Source organism: Aedes albopictus, chromosome 1 (assembly GCF_035046485.1).
Source record: "Aedes albopictus strain Foshan chromosome 1, AalbF5, whole genome shotgun sequence".
Classification (NCBI taxonomy): domain Eukaryota; kingdom Metazoa; phylum Arthropoda; class Insecta; order Diptera; family Culicidae; genus Aedes; species Aedes albopictus.
In genome coordinates, this window is record NC_085136.1 from 325,812,959 (window position 1) to 325,833,629 (window position 20,671).

At 41.2% G+C, this 20,671-nt stretch overlaps 1 protein-coding gene across 2 annotated transcripts in view; it reads left to right on the forward strand.

The window, feature by feature from the left end:
* LOC109402928 (uncharacterized) overlaps positions 1 to 12,111 on the forward strand; it is an 82,529-nt gene extending 70,418 nt beyond the window's left edge. For both annotated transcript variants that reach the window (XM_062847260.1, XM_062847261.1), the window contains exons 11-13: positions 10,681 to 10,812; positions 10,892 to 11,233; positions 11,678 to 12,111. In XM_062847260.1, coding sequence (XP_062703244.1) covers positions 10,681 to 10,812; positions 10,892 to 11,233; positions 11,678 to 11,787 — 584 coding nt within the window. In that variant the 3' untranslated portion in view covers positions 11,788 to 12,111. The remainder of the gene's footprint in view (positions 1 to 10,680; positions 10,813 to 10,891; positions 11,234 to 11,677) is intronic.
* Positions 12,112 to 20,671: the final 8,560 nt, after the last annotated feature.

A 20,671-nucleotide genomic window follows, 5' to 3' on the forward strand; every position in this document is an offset into this window, starting at 1 on the left:
CAGAAACAGCAGCAGCCAAGGCAGCAGCTACAGTGCTGCTAATAAAACAAAACAAAAAGCCGTACGTTGGATCACTAATCGGTAATAAATCAATAACTTTTTTCACAAGCATCCAATTGTTTTGCGGTCTTCGAAGGAAAGTTTCATAAATGATTTTTCTACAACAAACATTGATCGATTTGAATTAAGGAGACAAGGGGCAACCTCTGGGATTTTTTATCTGAAAGTGTAACTTTTCCCATAGTAAATCCTATGCAAACTTTGAACCGCTTGCGCTAAATTATAGTTTCACCGATTGCGCTGAAATTTTGCACAGCTCATATGGGACCTAAATGGAATCAAAAAAGTCGACTGGAGCGAGAATTTGATGTGTGTCCCATACTACTACTTACATTTATGGGTTTCAAACATGTCTGTCCTCAGTCCCGTAATACTTTCGATGTACATATCTGTGATAGTAATTTTAGGTTGTATTTAATTCAATTAGATTTAGGTGGAACTTACTGTGATAGCTAGTTGTAAATTCATCAATTTCGTTTTAACTGCACTAGTTTAACATTTTAGATGTATAGGATAAATTAGAACGCTAATGAGGCACGTTCCTAAGCTTTAACACAACTTCTTTGCCACCGATGTTGCTGATCGGTGGGAAAATTATTAGCTAAGTCACGACTACTCTGTCTTTCTCTCATTAAACCTGACTCCTCACCTACTTTTGACATTTCGAAGATTAGTTAGACGATAGTTCCGCAGTGCTGCCAGCAACAGGTGGTTTACGGGAAAAAGGCAGCGATTGAAGTTATAGGGAGTTTTCGACGAGTTCACAAGAGCGAAAGATTAAAGGGACTGTTTAAAGCACTCTAAAACCTTTCCTGAATATTAGTGATCTGGTCTTCAGCATAACTTGAGTGTTGGCATAACATTCTTGCTTAACCCTTTGGAGCCTGATTGTTTTGCCTTCACTGCCGCAACCTCGCTGTCCTCAAATACGTTACTAATGCTTGGTTTCAACGTTGGGGTCATATTGTTCTCCCAGACAACCAGAACTCGCATAAAATGCATAGATTTAATCATATTATCACTAACATACCTCACAATCGCATAAATGTAAACACCAAATGCAACAAATAAAGTGCGAAATTCATCGCAAAACCCGACATTTTAATGGTTGTTTACGATGAACCAAACTGAATCGCATAATAACACGAGCAAACTCATAACATAGCATTCAAATTCGCAATTTGCATGGTTATGCGAACTTTGTTTTGTTATGACAGCTCTTCTTGCATTAGTGTGTTGATTAACTCGCATAAATGCACAAGCAAGTTTGTTTACATATCAATACAAACTCGCATAAACGATAATCTGTTATGCGTACATAATGTGATTTGAAATGTGATAACACATGGAAAGTTGCTGTTTGATTGTGGTTGGACTGTGGATCCGTACCGAGAAAGTGAAAAATCATTCGGTAGTGAACCGTTTGTGTTAAAATTAAATCATTATAACTGTTTTAGTGGCCCTGGTGTATTAGTTTCGAAGTGTTTTGAACTAGCCCCTGTAAAAAAAATGCAAAATTTATCGTGCAGGTTTGCATTGTTTGCCAAGCTACCCCGTACTGGGACACCACAGGTAAGTCAGTTTTATTTTAGAAGACATTGAGATGAGTTAGAATGGTATTGCAATGTATCATCCTGTTTCTCAAGAATTGTGTGGTGTTAAGTATAAGGCACCGGCAGCTAATCCAGAAGTAATAAGTTCGACACCGGGGGCAATGTGAGTTGTTTTTTGTTTGTTTTAATAAAACAACTCGCATAATATGATTGATTACGTCGCAATGTGTACTATCATCGATAATCGCAGAAGATATCGTTTTAACTCACATAGTCAATGCACGCATATCGCCTCCACTTTTGCATGTATAGGACATATTCGCAGCGTTTTATGCGATGAAACTTTTACGCTTAGTTGCACTATGAGATGGTCGTAAACTTCGCTTTACGTGTGAATTGGCTTCTTTAGCGGTATTGAGATAATAGGAAGCAATCAGTGAAGTACTAGATTGAAAGTAGTGAGCTGGATTTTTGTGAGATGATCAATTCTTCGTTTCTGCTAAGAAATGCTGCAAACAGCGTGGGTATTATGATTTCTTGCCTAATTTGATGCTGTTTGAGCAAAACTTTGGGTAACTGTATTGTTGAAGTTGCAAGAAATAAATAATACAACAACACAGTTACCCAAACTTTTGCTCAAACAGCATCAAATTAGGCAAGAAATCAAATAACCCAAGCTGTTTGCACCATTTCATTGCAGAAACGGAGAATTGATCATCTCACCATACAAAAATCCAGCTCACTACTTTCAATCTAGTATTTCACTGATTGCTTCCTATTCCATATTCAGAATCTGCATGCAAAACTGAGCCAAAATCCAAATTTTCATGAATTTTGAAGCCCGGGAACCTATTTAAAAATCAGTTTGAAGTTTGTATGGGAGCGATTGGTCGAATCACCCCTCGTCGTATTTTGTACTGGATGGAGCTGTCAAGCAGTTGGCCAGCTGTCAAAAGGTGATTTCGAAGAATCTCTTCGAAATCGATTTCAGGTACCAAAATTAAGTTCTAAAAATCTGAAAAAAATCATGGTGGTTCAGAAAAAGGTGCTCTTTCGTATAAAATCAAAAAATCAATATATTTTTCTTAATTTAAAAACCCAATTGGTTGTCTGGGCTCTCTGGCTCGAAAGGGTTAAACAGTCGCATGCAACTATATGCTGTCAAGAGCTGAGTTCAATATCTATTTGAAAATCTTCGAAAATTCCCTTGAGTAAATCCGATTATACAAGCGCCAGTGTTAGTTGTCTTTAAGGACGAGGTTGCTACAGCACAAATATGGCAGGCAGTATGGCGCTCACGCACTCCCACTCCCTCCTTCCCCTTGCCGTAATCATCGACGAGCAAGAAGGCTGACGGAACAAATTCATCGAATTATTGCGGAGATTCCACCTGATGTCCACCTGCGCGAAAATTAGTTGCGTGGATTTTTCTTGCGTGGGCCCACAGATATAAAACCAGACCGCGTCCTGGTGAATATTTTACGCTGTGTTGTTAGGTACACATTTGGTGATAGTTTTGCATTGTAAACAAACATTTATAACGCACCTACGCTGAAAATGAGCCTAATCATTTATTCGCGTCGGAATCTACAAATCTTCGCAACGGGCAATATGCTATCTTACCTGCATAAATCCCACTGGAATCGCTACTTGCTGTTAGTTGTTGGTTTTACTCTGCATTGAGTAGTAGTTCTTTTCAATAATTGCTATAATTCCATAAATTGACGGCAAAATGTAGAACTCAGCACACTTTTTTCTTTAGCGAGACCGTCGCGCAATTTATTCAAGTCACGTTTTATTTCACTTACTAATTCACCAGCACTGCCAAAATTTGATCAATTGTTGGGAACTGTTATTTCTTTCGGTTCAACAATCATTTGTCACTAGAAATTCGCGATTTTTTAACATTTGTGGCCTTAAACCGATTCAATTTCGAATGCGGTAAGAATTGAAACTCGATTGGAGTGAAGAGCGTACCGTATAACTGAGTGTTGTTGTACAGCGGTACTTATAATTGGTCGGAATGCTGTTTATTTTTCATATGAAAAAATACCGTTTTCTTCGCAATTTGGAATTTTTCGTTTATAGTGCAGATCAACATTCCCAGTCAACACACGATCGCATATGATGTATAACATCACCCTGTATCACGGTAGAACGGTTCGAAAGAAGCGCACCAGAAAAGAGGAAAGAATTGTCAAAAGTAGTAAACAAAACAGAGCATAGTGCGATAAAAGTATTAAATACAGGGCAAACTGATATATTTATAAATATTCGAGATTTTTTTCGAGAATAAGTTGTGTCATTGACACTATTAAGTTAAGTCAATGTACACAAAAAAATCAATATGTAAAGTTATGCTAGTTAATTGATAAGGTTCAGTTCCGTAGATACTTTCTTTCGCTTTTTTTTTTGGCCAAGGTACACTACAATGTGAACCGCTTGGTTTGTTCGGTTCGAGTAGATGGTTGGAAAGTTGATTCAAGTAGAAGACAGCATTATTGTTGTGATCTCAAGGGAACTTCACCTTAAGACCTTCTGAAACCGCCTTAGACGCCCTTGAAAATCTACTGCGATTCTCCTGAGAACCTCTGTAGCCCCTAACTCGGCCCTCACCCCCAGAAATTTTTTAGAATACCAAAACGCCATGATCGCTTCTGAACCAAACTCTCCCCCTGTTGATTAAAAGCCGTGAAACAGCCATATGGTCATTGTGGAGCCTATGAAGAAACCTAAAAACCCCTCTGGAAACTTTATGTAACGTGCTAAAACGCCTTAAAACGCCTCTGAAATCCTACTGAAAAAGCTGTTAAGCTCATCAGAGAGCTTATGATGCTCTTAAACCCCTCGGAATCCTCTTGAAATGACCTTAACGCATTGAAACGCCTTAAAAAGTCTTGAAACCCCGTGAAACTCACCTGAGAGCCTGTGAAGCCCTCTGAAGCCCGCCTGAAACCACCTGAAACGCATTCAAATGCCTCTGAAATTCTGCTGAAATCCCCGTGAAACTCGGCTGGGAGAAATTCAGATTTCTCAAACCCCTTTTGAAACATCCTCGAACACCCTAAAACGCGTTGAAACGCTTTGAAAAATCTTGAACGCTTGTAAATGTTTCCATGTGCTTTTTTGATACGCATTTTCGCTTGTTTAGATGACCAGACTTGTTTTTTTCTTCGTTTTCAGTGTTTTCAAAGCTGTCAAAATAATGGGCATATTTGGATTCACTCAAATATATATCTAAATAAGAAAACTTACTTCGCCAGAACAGATTTTTCTACTGCGGGTTTGTTTGAGATGACGCCAATGGGGAGGCTGAAGCTTCAGAAAAGGTTTACAGAGCGTTCCAGGGGGTATCACTAGAGATTTCAGTAGGTGATTTCAGGAAGTTTTAATTGCGTCTCAGGGACATTCCAATGGGACGAGAAAGGTTTTGAAGGTCACAGGAAACGGTTCGTATTTGTATTAGGGTGTTCAAAGTCATTTTATAAGAGTATGGAACGGTTAAATGGGCATTGCAGAGGGATTCAGGGAGCTCCAGGCCCGCCTCTAAAATCCCCGACTTGGACTCCCTGAAACACCTATGAAAATCCCTAAATGCCCACTTAGTTCCTCGGAAACTTACATAAGGCCCTCTTCAGACCCCTCCCTTTCAAATATCCCTGAACGCTTCTGAAAATCTCTGAAACTCCCTGAAACACTCCTTAAATGTCTAGAAACTACCGTTTACCTCTAGAACGTCTTGAAACCCTCATGAAACGCCTTTTAAACCACATGAGTCCCCAAGGAAATCCACTGAAATCCCCTGAAATGTCCATGAAACTCTGAGTTCCAATGGATCCCTCTAAGACCATAATCTGACCCCGAACATTCACTTGCAAAAAGTTACATTTAATTGTTACTGTCTCAGTCCAGAAGCATACTTTAAAATGCAATATACGGAGGACTTATACCTGAACGTTTGTCGACTAACACAAGGGTTGCTCACGTATACGGAGCACGGTGAGTGTAAATTACATTCACTCCGTGGAAAAATGCATTGGCTTCTTTCTTTTCGACATAAGTGTTAACTGTACGCCAGTACATCGTTTGACAAAGTTTCAGTGAAAATATAAATGATGAAGTCTTCTATACGTTGCATATTGATACGAGCTTTCTGAAGTGAGTCAACAGCAAGAGAATGTAGCTTCTTGCAACAGAATTGTCCCATCCCTGTCTGAGACCCCTGAAATGCCTCTATGAGCTCATTCTTCTTGGCGTATCACCTTCACTACTGATACGAAGTCTGTTTCTCACATTAATGTTCTATGAGCACTTGCACAGTTAATAACTGAGAGCCTCCTCTGCCAATGGTTATTTTACTTGTGTATATCGGCAGGCAGGAAAATACTCTTTACCCAAGAAACTCAAGGAAATTTGCTTAACGAAAAGTTCATGGACCGACTGGTAACCGAATCCTTGATCCTCAGAAAGGTCTTGGAAAGTTCAATAAGCCTGAATATTCCTAAGGCCATCTGAGAGCCCCGAAACCTCATTTACACCCATGAGAACCCTATAAATCCCCTGAAATTCCCTAAAAACCTCATATAACCGCCCAAAACTCATTGAAATCTTTTGAAATGTTCATAAAATCCTCAGTAATGCCTGTAAATTGCCGTCCTACGCATAATTGTCCTATGTTATATGGGAATCCCGTATAGCATGGGACAACTATGTGTAGTTGACTTCTTGACTTGACCAGTCCTGTAAATTATCGTGACAATCTCGACAGAATCGTTAGATCAAATTAGAACAATCAAGTTGAAACTTTACTGAAAAACCCTATAATAATCCTAAGACTTCAATTTGAGAGGGTTAAAAGAGCTGTCAGATAGGATTCAGGCGCTCGAAGGCATTTCAGGAGGTATCACAGGGGCTTCTGGTGACTTCAGTGGCTAAGTAATTCAGGGGGTATTAGAGGGAATGAAAGACGTTTCAGGGGGTGCCGAAGGAGGCATCATGGAGTTTTCAGGGGTGTTAGCGAAAATCAAGGACTTTCAAGGACTCGAAAGAGATTCAGGGAGTTTCAAAAGCACTTTCAGTGCGGATTCAAGGCATTTCTAGTTTTTCAGTTTTTTTTTCACTAGACGGAATGTGACCCAAAAAAGCTTCTGGGAGAGTCTCAGGAGAGTTTAAATGGATTGCAATGCCCGTGAAGGCGTTTCAGGGAGTTTGGTGGGGGCATCATGGGTTCAAAGGGGTTCCAAGGCGTTTTTTAAGTTTCATGGATTCAGGGAGCAGAGTTCAGTTGAAGTTCAGTGGAGTCCCAGGCGGCTTTTCGAGTGATTTCGTTGCATTCCAAGTGAATTTACGAAGGTTGTATGAGGTTTCAGGGTCGTCCTGAGTGCTTCAGAGGGAATATTGGAAGATTTGGGTGTTTTCGAGGGTTTCAAGGTGTTACGTCCTGGAGTTTGAGGTGGCCGTGACACAATGTCGTATATTTAAACTTCCAGGAGTAAACAAGAACACATTAAAATGTAGACTTTGTTTACACTTAAAAAACTACATAATAGACGCGACACGTTTACAGCACGACGGTTACAAAACTTCTCATTCTAATTGATTGCTTTGTGTATCAACCGAAAGGCAGAGTCGTTGCCTTCAGTGAGCGAGCTGTATAGGGAGAGATGCTGATCTGCTCAGTGGTTCCCAACACAATGGGTTCAAGGGGTTTCATCGGGTTCAGGTGAATTTAAGAGAAGTTAACGGAGATCTCAAAAGGAAGTTTCTGGGCGTTCCGAGGGGCTTTGAAAAATTTAAGTGAGTTTCAGGACGTCTCAAGAAAGTTTCGGAAGTTTCAGGGTAAGACAAAGGAGTTTGATAGAAGTTTCCGGGCATCTAATTGGAGTTTGAAAATGGGTTTTAAAGGGTTTTAGGGTGTTTCAATGGGCTCCAGAGCAGTGTTGGTAAAATCACACTCAAAACACACTCATGAACCGCTCCTGCGTGAGCAAACTCGCGCGCGATTCTGAATCATTTTCTCGCGCGCGAGATTTTCACGCAAAATCTCGCTCTCACGAGTCATGCGCCGAAATCTCGTTTTCTTGTAAAACGAATCCAAATCAATTTGAACGACATCCAATGTTGTTGTACGATAGGTTTGCTTTTGCTCTATCATATAATCCTAAAAACATCGATGTAAATAATAAGGACACCAAGAAATAACGCAATGAGTGAAATCACGAGTCAACTCATGTATGATTTTTTCGGCGGTGAGTTTGGCGAGTCAAGAATCGCGCGTGAAACAACTCAAGCATGAGATTTGAGATTTTGAGTTTTTACCAACACTGCTCCAGAGTGCTAGCAAGGGGAAATGGGTAAAACATATATGTATTTGTAAAACAGCGAGTGATGTTTACATTTATAATTATGTTTGAATATGAAATGCCCTTAGCTCAAGAGTGTCCGTACGTCCCTTATCTCTTAAACTGCTACTAGCCCGAATCACCCTTCAAATGGACGGGACAATGTGTGCTGGTTGAAGCACATGACTGCACTGAAAAAATATTTTGTTGCATTGTACGAAATCGCTCGTCCGGTTTACGAATGCCATTCGTTGTTTTTTGCAACGAAAAGATTCGTAGTGTGTCTGAGCTCGTTTTGTAAAAAAAATCTTTCCGACACAATAACACAGATTTTTTCTGTCTCTTTTTTGTCGGACCGACATAAATCATGTTGAAAAAAAAAAATAGCACGCGTGTATCAGCTTGGTTTTCACAGGCTCCGAACACGCATCTTCTGATTGATAACTACCAGTGCTAGACATCCATCTGTAGGCGCTTGTTGAAACCGTTCGGAAACAACCAGAACGCTTTCTACTCTGATTCAATTTATAAATAACTTTAACTTCCAACTGAGAGCATGCTTCCTTTCCTCTTCTCGCACACGCACCGTCATATGCACATGAAAACAGGTTGCTTTGCTGTCTCTGCGCTCCACTCAAACATCAGTGATGACTGCAAAGCTTTGTTGCATTTTACGAAGCGGAATTTTCTTTTTACGCATGATTAGTAAAAACGTTTGACATTTGTTTATTTTGTTTCATTCTACAAAGCGGGAGCAAGCTTAGCGTCTGTCGGATTCGTGATTTCGTACATGATACAACTCCATTTGTACTGTTTCAGCGTGGTGGTACGAATGGACCGTACATTTTACGCAAATTGCTTTCAATTTACGAAAACTGGTTTTACGAAGCATATTCGTTGAGCTTTTACGAAAGTATTTTATCAGTGTGTCACGCCGAGGACCAGGGATCGAATCCCACTCCTGACGACCTAACAAAATCCCAAGTAACACACTTGTTACAGAAGAGTCATGGCGGCACATGATTTTGTTGCGAAGAAGTCACTGTGACTTACTTCTAACAAGTAAGTGTTTTTTTGTTAGAAGTTAGTCACAGTAACATTTGCGTTACAAAAACCTGCGCCGCCGTGACTCTTTTGTGACTTGGGACGTGAATACTTCCTTTGGAAGGCAAGTGCAGGGTGGGGCTCGTTAATACAAATAAAAAAAAACTTCCAATTCCCCTTTCGGAAAATATTGATTAAGTCTTCTCTCCCTACTATGAACACGACAAATTTCCAATTAGGTAACAATTATTTCATGGATGTACAAACATATAATAAACCTAAATGTTTCTGTAACAGCATTGAATATACAAAGGAAAAGAGATAAGATTAAAGATAAGACGATAGAAGAAAAGGGAGTCAGTCTGAACACAAAATAGGTGGAAAGATACACTGTGGTGCATAATTGATCGGACAAACGCCGATTTTCATACAAAATGGCCTAGTTTAAGATGCTGTAACTATGGTTGGCTTTGATGGATTGAGCTAAATTTTCGACACGGAACTACAAATATGCTGAATTTTGTGTATACAAAGTATAAAATGTTTTCGTTCACAGGTCTGGGCGTGGCAAGGCGTTGAAGAAATTGCAAAAGTGATCGGACAGCGGCACGCGTGTAAATCAAAGGGGTACCGCTGTCCGATCACCTTTGCAATATTTTCAACGCCTTGCCACGCCCAAACCTGTGAACGAAAACATTTTATATTTTGTATATACAAAATTCAGCATATTTGTAGTTCCGTGTCAAAAATTGAGCTCAATCCATCAAAGCAAACCATAGTTACAGCATCTCAAACTTGGCCATTTTGTATGAAAATCGGCGTTTGTCCGATCAATTATGCACCACAGTGTAAGTAGAAAGAGAATTAAAAACATATGACGATAGAAAGGCTGTTAGATAGGAAAGTGGTTAAAAGGAAGCTAAAATGATGGAGAGACATTTCGATAATAATATGGGCGATTATATGTGAGGTCAGGTAACGTAAAATTTTCAACTTTGGAAGCAAAAATATCATATTTATGGTCAATACATTGTGTGAAAGTCGCCAACTTTTACAATAATTGCAAAATTCCTATATTTGTATGTTAAGTAGTTAGTCCTGGGGTGCATAAATAGCTGTTAAAGAAAAGCGCCATCTACGCTTTTAAGCTTTGCGTTGAATTTCCTATAGACTGATAACGAGACTTGAAGATAAGAGAATAGGACGATAAATGCATAGAGAGAGAAAGAGTTATAAGGAAGTGAGAAATAGAGGAACAGTTCAATGATATGTCACAGAAGAGTCACGCATAGAAGTCATTGTGGCTTACTTCCTACACAATATTAGAAGTAAGTCACAGAGAATTCTTGTGCAGCCGTGACTTGTCTGTTTAATATTTGCTACTTGAGTAGTCAGAAAAGTGTGGTTACATGAAGACAAGAAGATTGGATGGCAGGATGATTGGAAAAGATAACAAAATAGGAAGATACGTAATAATAAACACATAATAAAAGGTGGAACATATAACAGAATATAGAAGAAAAGTGACAGAAGATAAGAAAAGGATGATAGGAGACAGAATATTGAAGAGAGAAAAGGGCAATCACTCGAAAATAAACTATAATAGATTATTAATTACGGATCAACGTTTGCAACAAACACAGCAACTAATGCCATCACAAACATTATGTTTTCATTTCCAGAATCAACCCGAGCTCGTAGAGAAACGATGGGATGTAATATTAATCACAATACCAACAGACGTTTATTCATAGGATGTAACGAGAACACTGTAATAGAAGTTAAGCCAAAATGTAAAAACGACGAAGAGGAAAGTAAGTATCACCTCGAATGCCTCGGAGATGTTCGGTGATTGATTTTAACCTTCTTCCCCTCTCATCCCCACCACCTCAGCGTACACCTGCCACGGTCACTGGCAGGAGAACCAGACGACGTTCATCATCGCGAAGCACCTGAGCTCGCAGCATGGCGTCTGCATCAGCTACGTGCCAATCGAGGGAAACCAGGTGCAAGTGTACGTCGGTGATAGCTGCCATCGGCCCGGGATGCAGCAGCAGCAACATCCCCAGGATGGTGGCGGCGGTGGTGGCGGTGGCGGCGGTCAGTGGGGCAACGGGGGAGGATTTGGGTCGGCGGGTGGCACCGGATCGATGGGTGGCGGTGGCAATGGTGCCGGAATGGGAGGAAGCGCTCCAACCATGATTCATAAGACTATGGCGAATGTTACCATTCTAGGTGAGTACGATGGGGGTGAGAAAGGGTTGAGCGATGTACGTATAGTGTATGTCCTCTGGGATTTAGATGTTTGTCCTTTCCTATGGAGATTGTTAGCAAGAGGTTGATATGAAAAGTGTAAGATAAAACATTAGATTGTTTTACGGAAAGCGAGGTGACGATAGAAGGTGGGTCGAAAGAGCCATGTTTGGGAAACGATGGTGTATAATAAGCAGGGTAAGACGGTAACGATCACTTACCAATAGCAAGGATTCATTATAGTTTTGCTTTGATATTCGAAATTGTAAAATTTTAACGCTCTGACAAAGGATCATTTATTGATTATTTAAAAGTTCGTGCAGGAATAAGCAAATAAATGTTTCTAACTTTATGCAGAAACTCAATATTTAAGCTTTCCGTTAATACAAACGTTAATCTAATGCAAACTTCCATTTCAATTTCCAGGCAAATGCGGCGAAACAAGCACATCGATCACGCTTCACTACCATTACGGCAAGGGCTGGATGATTCTCGCTACAATATCGATACTGCTGTTTAACCTAGCTCTAAGATGATCACATTGAAAAACGCAATGAAAGGCATTTGGCGCGAAGCACTCTGATGGTGGCAACCACTAAAAGATGAAAGATCGATTTTTTGCTACGTCAGAGGCGAACTGAACTAGAAGAAGCTGGATTTAACTGGACTAGATCCTACTACATACATACAACCATTCACACAAAACAGAAACACACAAACTGTCAACGGTAAAACCAACCCGAATGGAAGAACCTATCAGAACTATGATGTACATCCCCACACTGTACAAAGTGATTTAGTAAGAGACAAGTAAAGACAAACGTAGAACCCAAATAAACTTATGATTTTTTATTGTTTTATATCTCTTTGGTTTTATTTATTATATATCTACAAAAACTCCCTGCGATTAAAAAAAACGAACAGAAAAAGCGAACAAATCTTCCTTTCTCGAATCGGTTTCACTTAAGTGATGATTTAGCGTAAGTAAGCATATTATGTATACAGAGAAAGCCGGTGAGATAGAGCAGAATGAGAATTGAACAGACACCTGTATAAATTGTATCGGACTACTAGCGCCGCTCGTTGATCGCGATCGGCCATCCAGACTGCTAGATGGTGGCCTCGAGTATCGTCAGTGCAGGCGCAAATGAATACACAACTTCTGAAAGAAAGAAAGAAAAAAAAAGCCCTATAGTCAATATATTCTCCTCTTGTAACGAAATAATCGAGATAAACGCAGAAGCATAACCTCTATTGAATGTGATCGTTGTGATTGAGAACCCTCTTGATACCTGTGCTTTTGTTGGAAATATCTCCCTTATTCCTTGAATAGACCTAAACGAGAAAAAAAAATGTTATCTAAAGATTGCAAAACGTCTTGCAGAGCAGTGTTGTACATTTCTTTGTTTCGGTTTCGTTTCGGCTCGGTAACCGAAGTTTTTACGCAATTTTTCGTATATCTTGGAACCCACTAGAACACAGTCACACCCACACTCACTGCCAGCACCCTCTTGTGTATTTTATATTAAAATCACACAACTAATTCACACACACACTGAACACGCCCCTCACACAAACAAACACACTTTCTTTACTAATTCGAAAGCAAACAAAAAGAAAGAAAAAAAAAAACAAACAAAGTATAAGTAACTTTAAACAAAACTGCGGATAAATGAAGTCAACGAATCACATTGCGCTTACGGTACTCCGACGTGAGGATGAGGACGAAAACTGTCAAGAAAGAAACAGAGAGAGGTCAAGATAAGAGAAGCATAAGCTAGCTGAGAAAATGTATAAAGCAAATTATTAAACTATTCATTTTTTCATTAAATTATGCATCCAAGGTTTCCTAACTGAGAAGAGAGAGAGAGAGCGAGTAAGAGAAAGAGAAGAAAACAAACTAACACACAAGTGATGCGGCGGTATATACCACAACTGTGCATGTGCATGCGAACTAAAAAAAAAACAAGTAAAAGAAGCTACCAGCGGGAAAGGGGGACAATAGAAAGAGAGAGAGGGACACGATACCGGAAGTGCGTGTGGCAGTAGTGCGTGCGATGTGCCCAAGAGTGCGAGCGGAAACGAATGGTTCGAAAAGATTGGTGAGAATGTCCGGCGGCGGCATGGTGGTTCTGGGAAGGAGGCAACAAGAAACTAAGAGATGTTTTTTGGGCAGAACGAAAACAGAACTACAACCAAGTACTCTAGGCTTTTTAAATTAAATTAAATTATCAACAGTATAACAGATTTGATATTTTTTCGTGTAAGTACTTAAAACCAAAAATAAAACGCATTATGTTTTTTTTTTTCGAAAAGATGTGAAACATTACCGGTGTGGTAGGACTGGCTTGATTGAGAAAGATTTTCCCTGATTTCGCTTCTTTCATAAGATTTGGTAAGTTATTTATTTTTGTGAATAGTTGGGACATACAATAAGCTAACTACCTTTCAAAACTTTGCTTAACTGTTTGAGAGACACCTGAGGAATTGTGGTGGGCATAAAGTGGGAGGAGCCGTGTTATAAGAATTCTGAATGTCATCAATGTATTCTCGTTTTCTAATCGTTTGGGTTCGTCGCTTTAAAAAATTCCTCATCATTGAAGTCTCCCACAGCAGGTATGGAGTCGCATGGTTGCTAGTAGATATGCGGTAACGTGAAACTGGGTACAGTCGAGACTCTTATAAGATCACTGGTCGGGGGGCGCAATAGGAATCCGCTTAATAGGAGACTAAGAGCTTATGGGATTTCGGCAATTTGGGGGTGTGGCCTATTATCTCGGGTGTGTTAAGAGTTAACGCAATACTTTCTTCGGCAAAGTTTTAGGGCTTGATAAGATCTACCATTTAGAACTTTGGTTCATATGATTAGTTGGCAATTTGGCCGCTAGAGGGACCATCAACAATCTGATGCTAAATTGCACTACGGGAACCATATCAGGTTGTCAAGCAAACGTTACGATATGCGACAGCGCAAGACCCTGATAATTTGGAAGGATAGTGTCTTCGGGAAAGTTGTTGGGTACACCAATAACTTACTGACAATGAGTTGCGAAGTTCGAAATTCCTCCACTGGGCGGCGCTAGTGAGCAAGTAAAATTTCAAATCCTCATATCTCAGAATCCCGATAACTTAGGAAGATGGTGTCTTCGGCAAAGTTGATCAGTATGACATGAACTTACATAAAAATAAAAACTTGTTTCGCAATTCTGCCACTAGGCGGCGCTAATGAACTTGCAAATTTTAGAAATCTCATAGCTCAGAATCCTGATAACTTTGAAAGTTGGTGTCTTCGGCAAAGTTGATCAGTATGACATAAACTTACATAAAAATAAACACTTGTTTCAAAATTCTGCCACTAGGAGGCGCTAGTGAACTTGCAAATTTTAGAAATCTCATAGCTCAGAATTCTGATAACTTAGGAAGTTGGTGTTTTCGGCAAAGTTGATCAGTATGACATAAACTTACATAAAAATAAACATTTGTTTCGCAATTCTGCCACTAGGCGGCGTTTACCGGGTTTTTTCATCTTTTTTCGTCTTTTTTGGCGGTTTTTCGGCTTTGCATGTTCACTAGCGCCGCCTAGTGGCAGAATTGCGAAACAAGTGTTTATTTTTATGTAAGTTTATGTCACTCTGATCAACTTTCCCAAAGACACCAACTTTCTAAGTTATCAGGATTCTGAGATATGAGATTTCTAAAATGTGTATGTTCATTAGCATGGCCTAGTGGCAGAATTGCGAAACAATTGTTTATTTTTATGTAAGTTTATGTCATTCTGATCAACTTTGCCAAAGACACCATCTTTCTAAGTTATCGGGGGGAGCGACACTAGTTTTGCTGAGCCGAAAACCCCCAAAAAAGTCGAAAAAATACGAAAAAAAGCAGTAAACGCCGCCTAGTGGCTGAATTCTGAAACAAGTGTTTATTTTTATGTAAGTTTATGTCATACTGATCAACTTTGCCGAAGACACCAACTTCCTAAATTATCAGGATTCTGAGCTATGAGATTTCTAAAATTTGAAAGTTCACTAGCGCCTCCTAGTGGCAGAATTTTGAACCAAGTGTTTATTTTTATGTAAGTTCTTGTCATTCTGATCAACTTTTCCGAAGACACCAACTTTCTAAGTTATCGGGGGGAGCGACACTAGTTTTGCCAAACCGAAAAACCGCCAAAAAAATCGAAAAAAAAACGAAAAAATCCGGTAAACGCCGCCTAGTGGCAGAATCGCGAAACAAGTGTTTATTTTTATGTAAGTTTATGTTATACTGATCAACTTTGCCGAAGACACCAACTTTCTAAGTTATCAGGATTCTGAGCTATGAGATTTCTAAAATTTGCATGTTTACTAGCGCCGCCTAGTGGCAGAATTGCGAAACAAGTGTTTATTTTTATGTAAGTTTATGTCATACTGATCAACTTTGCCGAAGACACCATCTTCCTAAGTTATCGGGATTCTGAGATATGAGGATTTGAAATTTTACTTGCTCACTAGCGCCGCCCAGTGGAGGAATTTCGAACTTCGCAACTCATTGTCAGTAAGTTATTGGTGTACCCAACAACTTTCCCGAAGTCACTAACCTTCCAAATTATTAGGTTCTTGAGCTGTCGCATATCGTAACGTTTGCTTGACAACCTGATATGGTTCCCGTAGTGCAATTTAGCATCTGATTGTTGATGGTCCCTCTAGCGGCCAAATTGCCAACTAATCATATGAACCAAAGTTCTAAATGGTAGATCTTATCAAGCCCTAAAACTTTGCCGAAGAAAGTATTGCGGATTTTTAGAAAAATTTCCACTCTGCGGTAGCCGCCGAGTTCTACCGCAGCTGTCAAAGTCCTACCGCAGGCTTGAAAATCATCCTATCATTGAAACTGAATGCTCAATCAAAGCATGCTTGCAAGGTGAATTGAACTGAAAACCAACAACAAACAATGATCATCGGCGTCGTATCCAAGGCAATCCAAGGCATCGCTAGGGTAGATCGATGATACCTCAGTGAAAATCAGTAGTCTGACAGCTGCGGTAGCTTTTTGTTCTACCGTAAAACGGAAAGTTTTCTCTAAATTAGCAATATTGCGTTAACTCTTAACACACCCGAGATAATAGGCCACACCCCCAAAATGCCGAAATCCCATAAGCTCTTAGTCTCCTATAACGCTCACCCCTGTCTAGTAGTCCAGTAGGAGTTCGTTTAATAGGAGTCCGTTTAATAGGAATTCGTTTAGTAAGAGACTCGACATAGATCAGTTCGTGTTGAGCATCCGAAGCAATTGGTCACTCAGCCATTCCGTACCTTTTCTTAGAAGTATTTTTTTCGTTGCATACCACTTTCAGTAGCGCTGCGCCCTCCGGCTGCACGAATTACGAGGTGTGACGTGATCGCGAGTGTTACGCGTAACCCGTGTGACGTTTTTCTCAACACACCCGAACGTTCTTGATACCAGGCTATCAGGAGCAGGTGGTAATGTGGTAAGAGTCCTGTTCAACGATGCAGGTTGAACTTGCTCGAAGTTGCTGCATCTTGCTCTTACCCATTAGTCAACAAACGTGTAAGAGTAGGATGCAGCAACTTCGAGCAAGTTCAACCTACGTCGTTGAACAGGACTAATATTCCACCTTCTCAAGTACCTTGCGTCTCCACCGGCGCGATTCAGGCGAATAGACTTCAAGTGAGTGAAGTGACGAACCCGATCATATGAAAATATTGTAAACCGTGCGCCCCCACTGAACCAAGTGGTTTTTAAGTGTAATTGGTTTTTCAATTACGTGCTACCAAATAGTGTTCCTCTCCCAATCCTTCCCCTTCCGGCCGCAACCGGGGTAGATAGCAGGTGACTGCTCTCACTTTCTGCACTCATGTTAAATCTGTTTTGACCGCAGCTCTTCCATGGTCTTCGCCAATGTAGACGACCCAGGGGGGTCGTATGGCAGAAGCTTTCCAAGTTTCATGGATCCTAGGAACGAGTTCGGAGCTGTTACCACACTGCTCTTAACAGGCAAAGATGGACGTTATCTACCGATCGAGCCTTTCATCATCGCCAAAACCATTGAAGATGCTGCAGGACCAATCGAAGACGCGAGAAGTGAAGACAAAGGAAATCGTTACGTTTTGCGAACCCGAAAAGCTCATCAGGTGGAAAAGCTGTTGAAAATTACCCGACTGATCGACGGTACGGACGTTAAGATTAAGTTACACCCAAGGTTGAATGTTAGCCGGTGCGTAATATCGACGTTCGATCTCATCCACAAAAGTGAAGCAGAAATTGCAACTGGACTAGAACACCAAGGAGTCATCGCACTCCCGCGCTTATCTTGACTTTCAACAAGCCGGTTTACCCTGAAGTTGTTAAAGTTGGACTCACGCGAGTCACAACAAACCGTATTATCCAAATCCTCTACTGTGCTTCAAATGCTTCGATTATGGTCATCCCCGAAAAAACTGCACTAATCCTCCGCGGTGCTACAATTACTCTCAGGGTCATGAAGCAAGAGAAGTATGCGAGGACGAACCGTTTTGCCTAAACTGTGAAGGCGGACATAGACCAAGCAGTCGTCAATGCGGAATCTACAAAAAGGAATTGGAAGTGATTCGCACAAAAATTGATTCCAATCTTTCATATGCCGAAGGCAGAAAAAGAGTAGAATCAGGAAACGGTAGCTATGCATATGCTGGGCGCAACCTCGTCTAGCTCAAGCCAGATTCAATGCACTATCTTCGCAACTGCTAGAGATGCAGAATAAGGTTGTGCAGCTGTAACAGCAACTGGAACAGAAGCAGTCAGTAAAGGAGAAGCTAATTGAGCAGAACAGGAAAAAAAGAAGCAAGAAACAGCGAACTTTTGGAGCTTCTCCACGTACGTGAAGCAAAAATTGCGAAATTAGATACACAAGTTCAAAACATGACGTCCTCCTTTGAAAGTGCACGCAGCGAACCAACAGAATCAGTCAACAGCGAATCCGAGCAAGATGGAAACAAAAAGAAAGGAAAACCATCGAAACACCAAAAACAACTGCAGAAACGCACAGGAATGTCCCCTCCACCGGCCAAAAAATCATCGAACACATCTAGAAGTCCATATATGACCAGACGTACGACTAGCCTATCTTCAGTTGAATCAGTTGGTAAAGCAAACGTTTTAAAAGAACAAACGCTTCAATTTCGTGATCCACCCCCTGTTGGACCCTCGCAGTAACCACACTACAACGTCATCGCGCACTTCAAACAACTCCAACAATACAATTCAGCACCACCACAACTCAAGCACCCGGTTTGGGGCGTGGGAAAGTGTAGTACCACCCCCACTTCTATCAGAAGCGCAGCAGGCAAAGGAAAACATCCGGGACGCTGTACCCCAACCCGCTGAAGGTAGACCCACCTCTGCGGCCGGCGAACTGCCGCATCAGCAAAGGTCAAAACAATGCAGAAATAATCACCTCCCTTTCAACCTCCCATCTCATAATGTCGATCCTATCCCGTACCCAGCCATAACAAACCCCAATACTAGCCGTAAAACAAAACCGCTTACGGTCAACCAATTCAAAACGTTAAACCAACACGAAGAACTCTACCGACACAACTCGATCCAATCATCGGCCCTATCATCGAATCAAAAATAAAAGGTGTCGCTTCTTGCAGTTTCGGAGTGGGGTCCGCAAACCCCATCGGCCTCCCCATCGGCCTCCCGCATCGGCCCTGACCATAGATGATCCCATTCATATGGCGGCAGCTGGTGTGGGGACCTTGCCGCCCCAGGCAAGTACCAATAATATTCAACAAAGAGAACGAGTACTGTTCCCAGCTTCACTATACCCTACAGAAGAGCATCATCAATCCGTACTACAGAGCATTGAAGAGCTATCAAATACTCCCACCGACGACACTCACGACGCCAACGAAACCTTCGCTCTGCAGTTGAATGTCCGCAATGTATGGCAAAACTACCCAGAGTTCCGCAAAATAGTTGACAAACGACTTCCGTTAGTCATCTGCATGCAGGAGATGATGACGAGAAGAACTGATCACCTCGTTAGCAACAACTACGCATGGTCCATTTGTAATCGGCCTGAAAGCCTTGGTACCGGTCTCGGGATTCGTAAGGACGTCCCTTACAAAAACCATCGAGAACACTTCCGGTTTACACGCTAGTATAGCCAGGATCGGAAAACCATGGAACATTACGGTTGTATCAATCTATGTACCACACAACCTTAACAATCAGGAACTGATCGGAACTGAGGAACTGAGCCACCATTCTTGTTCTGTGGAGACTTCAATGCGGCTCATGAAGTCTGGGGCAGCAAAAAATCAAACTGCAGAGGTGGACTACTGTTGGAGTGGGCCGTAGACATCGATCTCCTTGTGCTGAACGATTGGTCTCCGACTCATTACCACAATGCAACGGGTTCCTTTTGCTTCCAACTCGCTGGCATCTAAACTGTTGTGGCACTGTGAAGATGACCTACATCCTCTCTCCTCTCCTCTTTTTGGCGTAACGTCCTCACTGGGACAAAGCCTGCTTCTCAGCTTAGTGTTCTATGAGCACTTCCACAGTTATTAACTGAGAGCTTCCTCTGGCAATGACCATTTTGCATGTGTATATCGTGTAGCAGGCACGAAGATACTCTATGCCCAAGGAAGTCAAGGAAATTTCCTTTACGAAAAGATCCTGGACCGACCGGGAATCGAACCCGTCACCCTCAGCATGGTCATGCTGAATACCCGTGCGTTTACCGCCTCGGCTATATGTGCCCTTGGAAGATGACCTACATGGGAGTGATCATTTCCCCATCCACATTAAAACCCAGAATCCACACACCAAACCTGTTATGAGGAAACGTTGGCTTTATAAAGATGCTGACTGGGAAACATTTGAGCAGCTTGTGTCTCAAAAAATTCCAGCCGGAACAAACCCCGATATTAATCATATCACTAAAGGCATACTTGAAGCGGCATTAGAATCGATACCCAGAACCAATGGCATACAGGGGAGGAATGACGAGGATCCTGCAAAAGAAGAAGCGAAGCTGCAATTCAACATCGCGAAAAGTGAAGCAAGAAGAGAAGTAGAAGAGGCCAAAGCCAAATCCTGGGATACCTTCCAGGAGATATTTACGAGCAACTCATCAACATCGGAGCTGTGGCAAAACTTTAACCGCTTAAGCGGTAAAAAGCGATCTAAGGAACTAGGCCTAATCATCGATGGGAAGCACTGCACTAAACCAGCAGAAATTTCAGACCGATTTGCTGAAATATTCGCTGCAAACTCAGCAACAGCCAGTTATCCAGAAGAATTTCTAAGGAAAAAACAGCGATGTGAAGGAACAACAATTGAACTGGATGATAATGAAGAATCTCCGATCTACGACGATTTTTCCATCCAGGAACTATTCCGTGACTTGGTACAAAAGGAACATCAGTG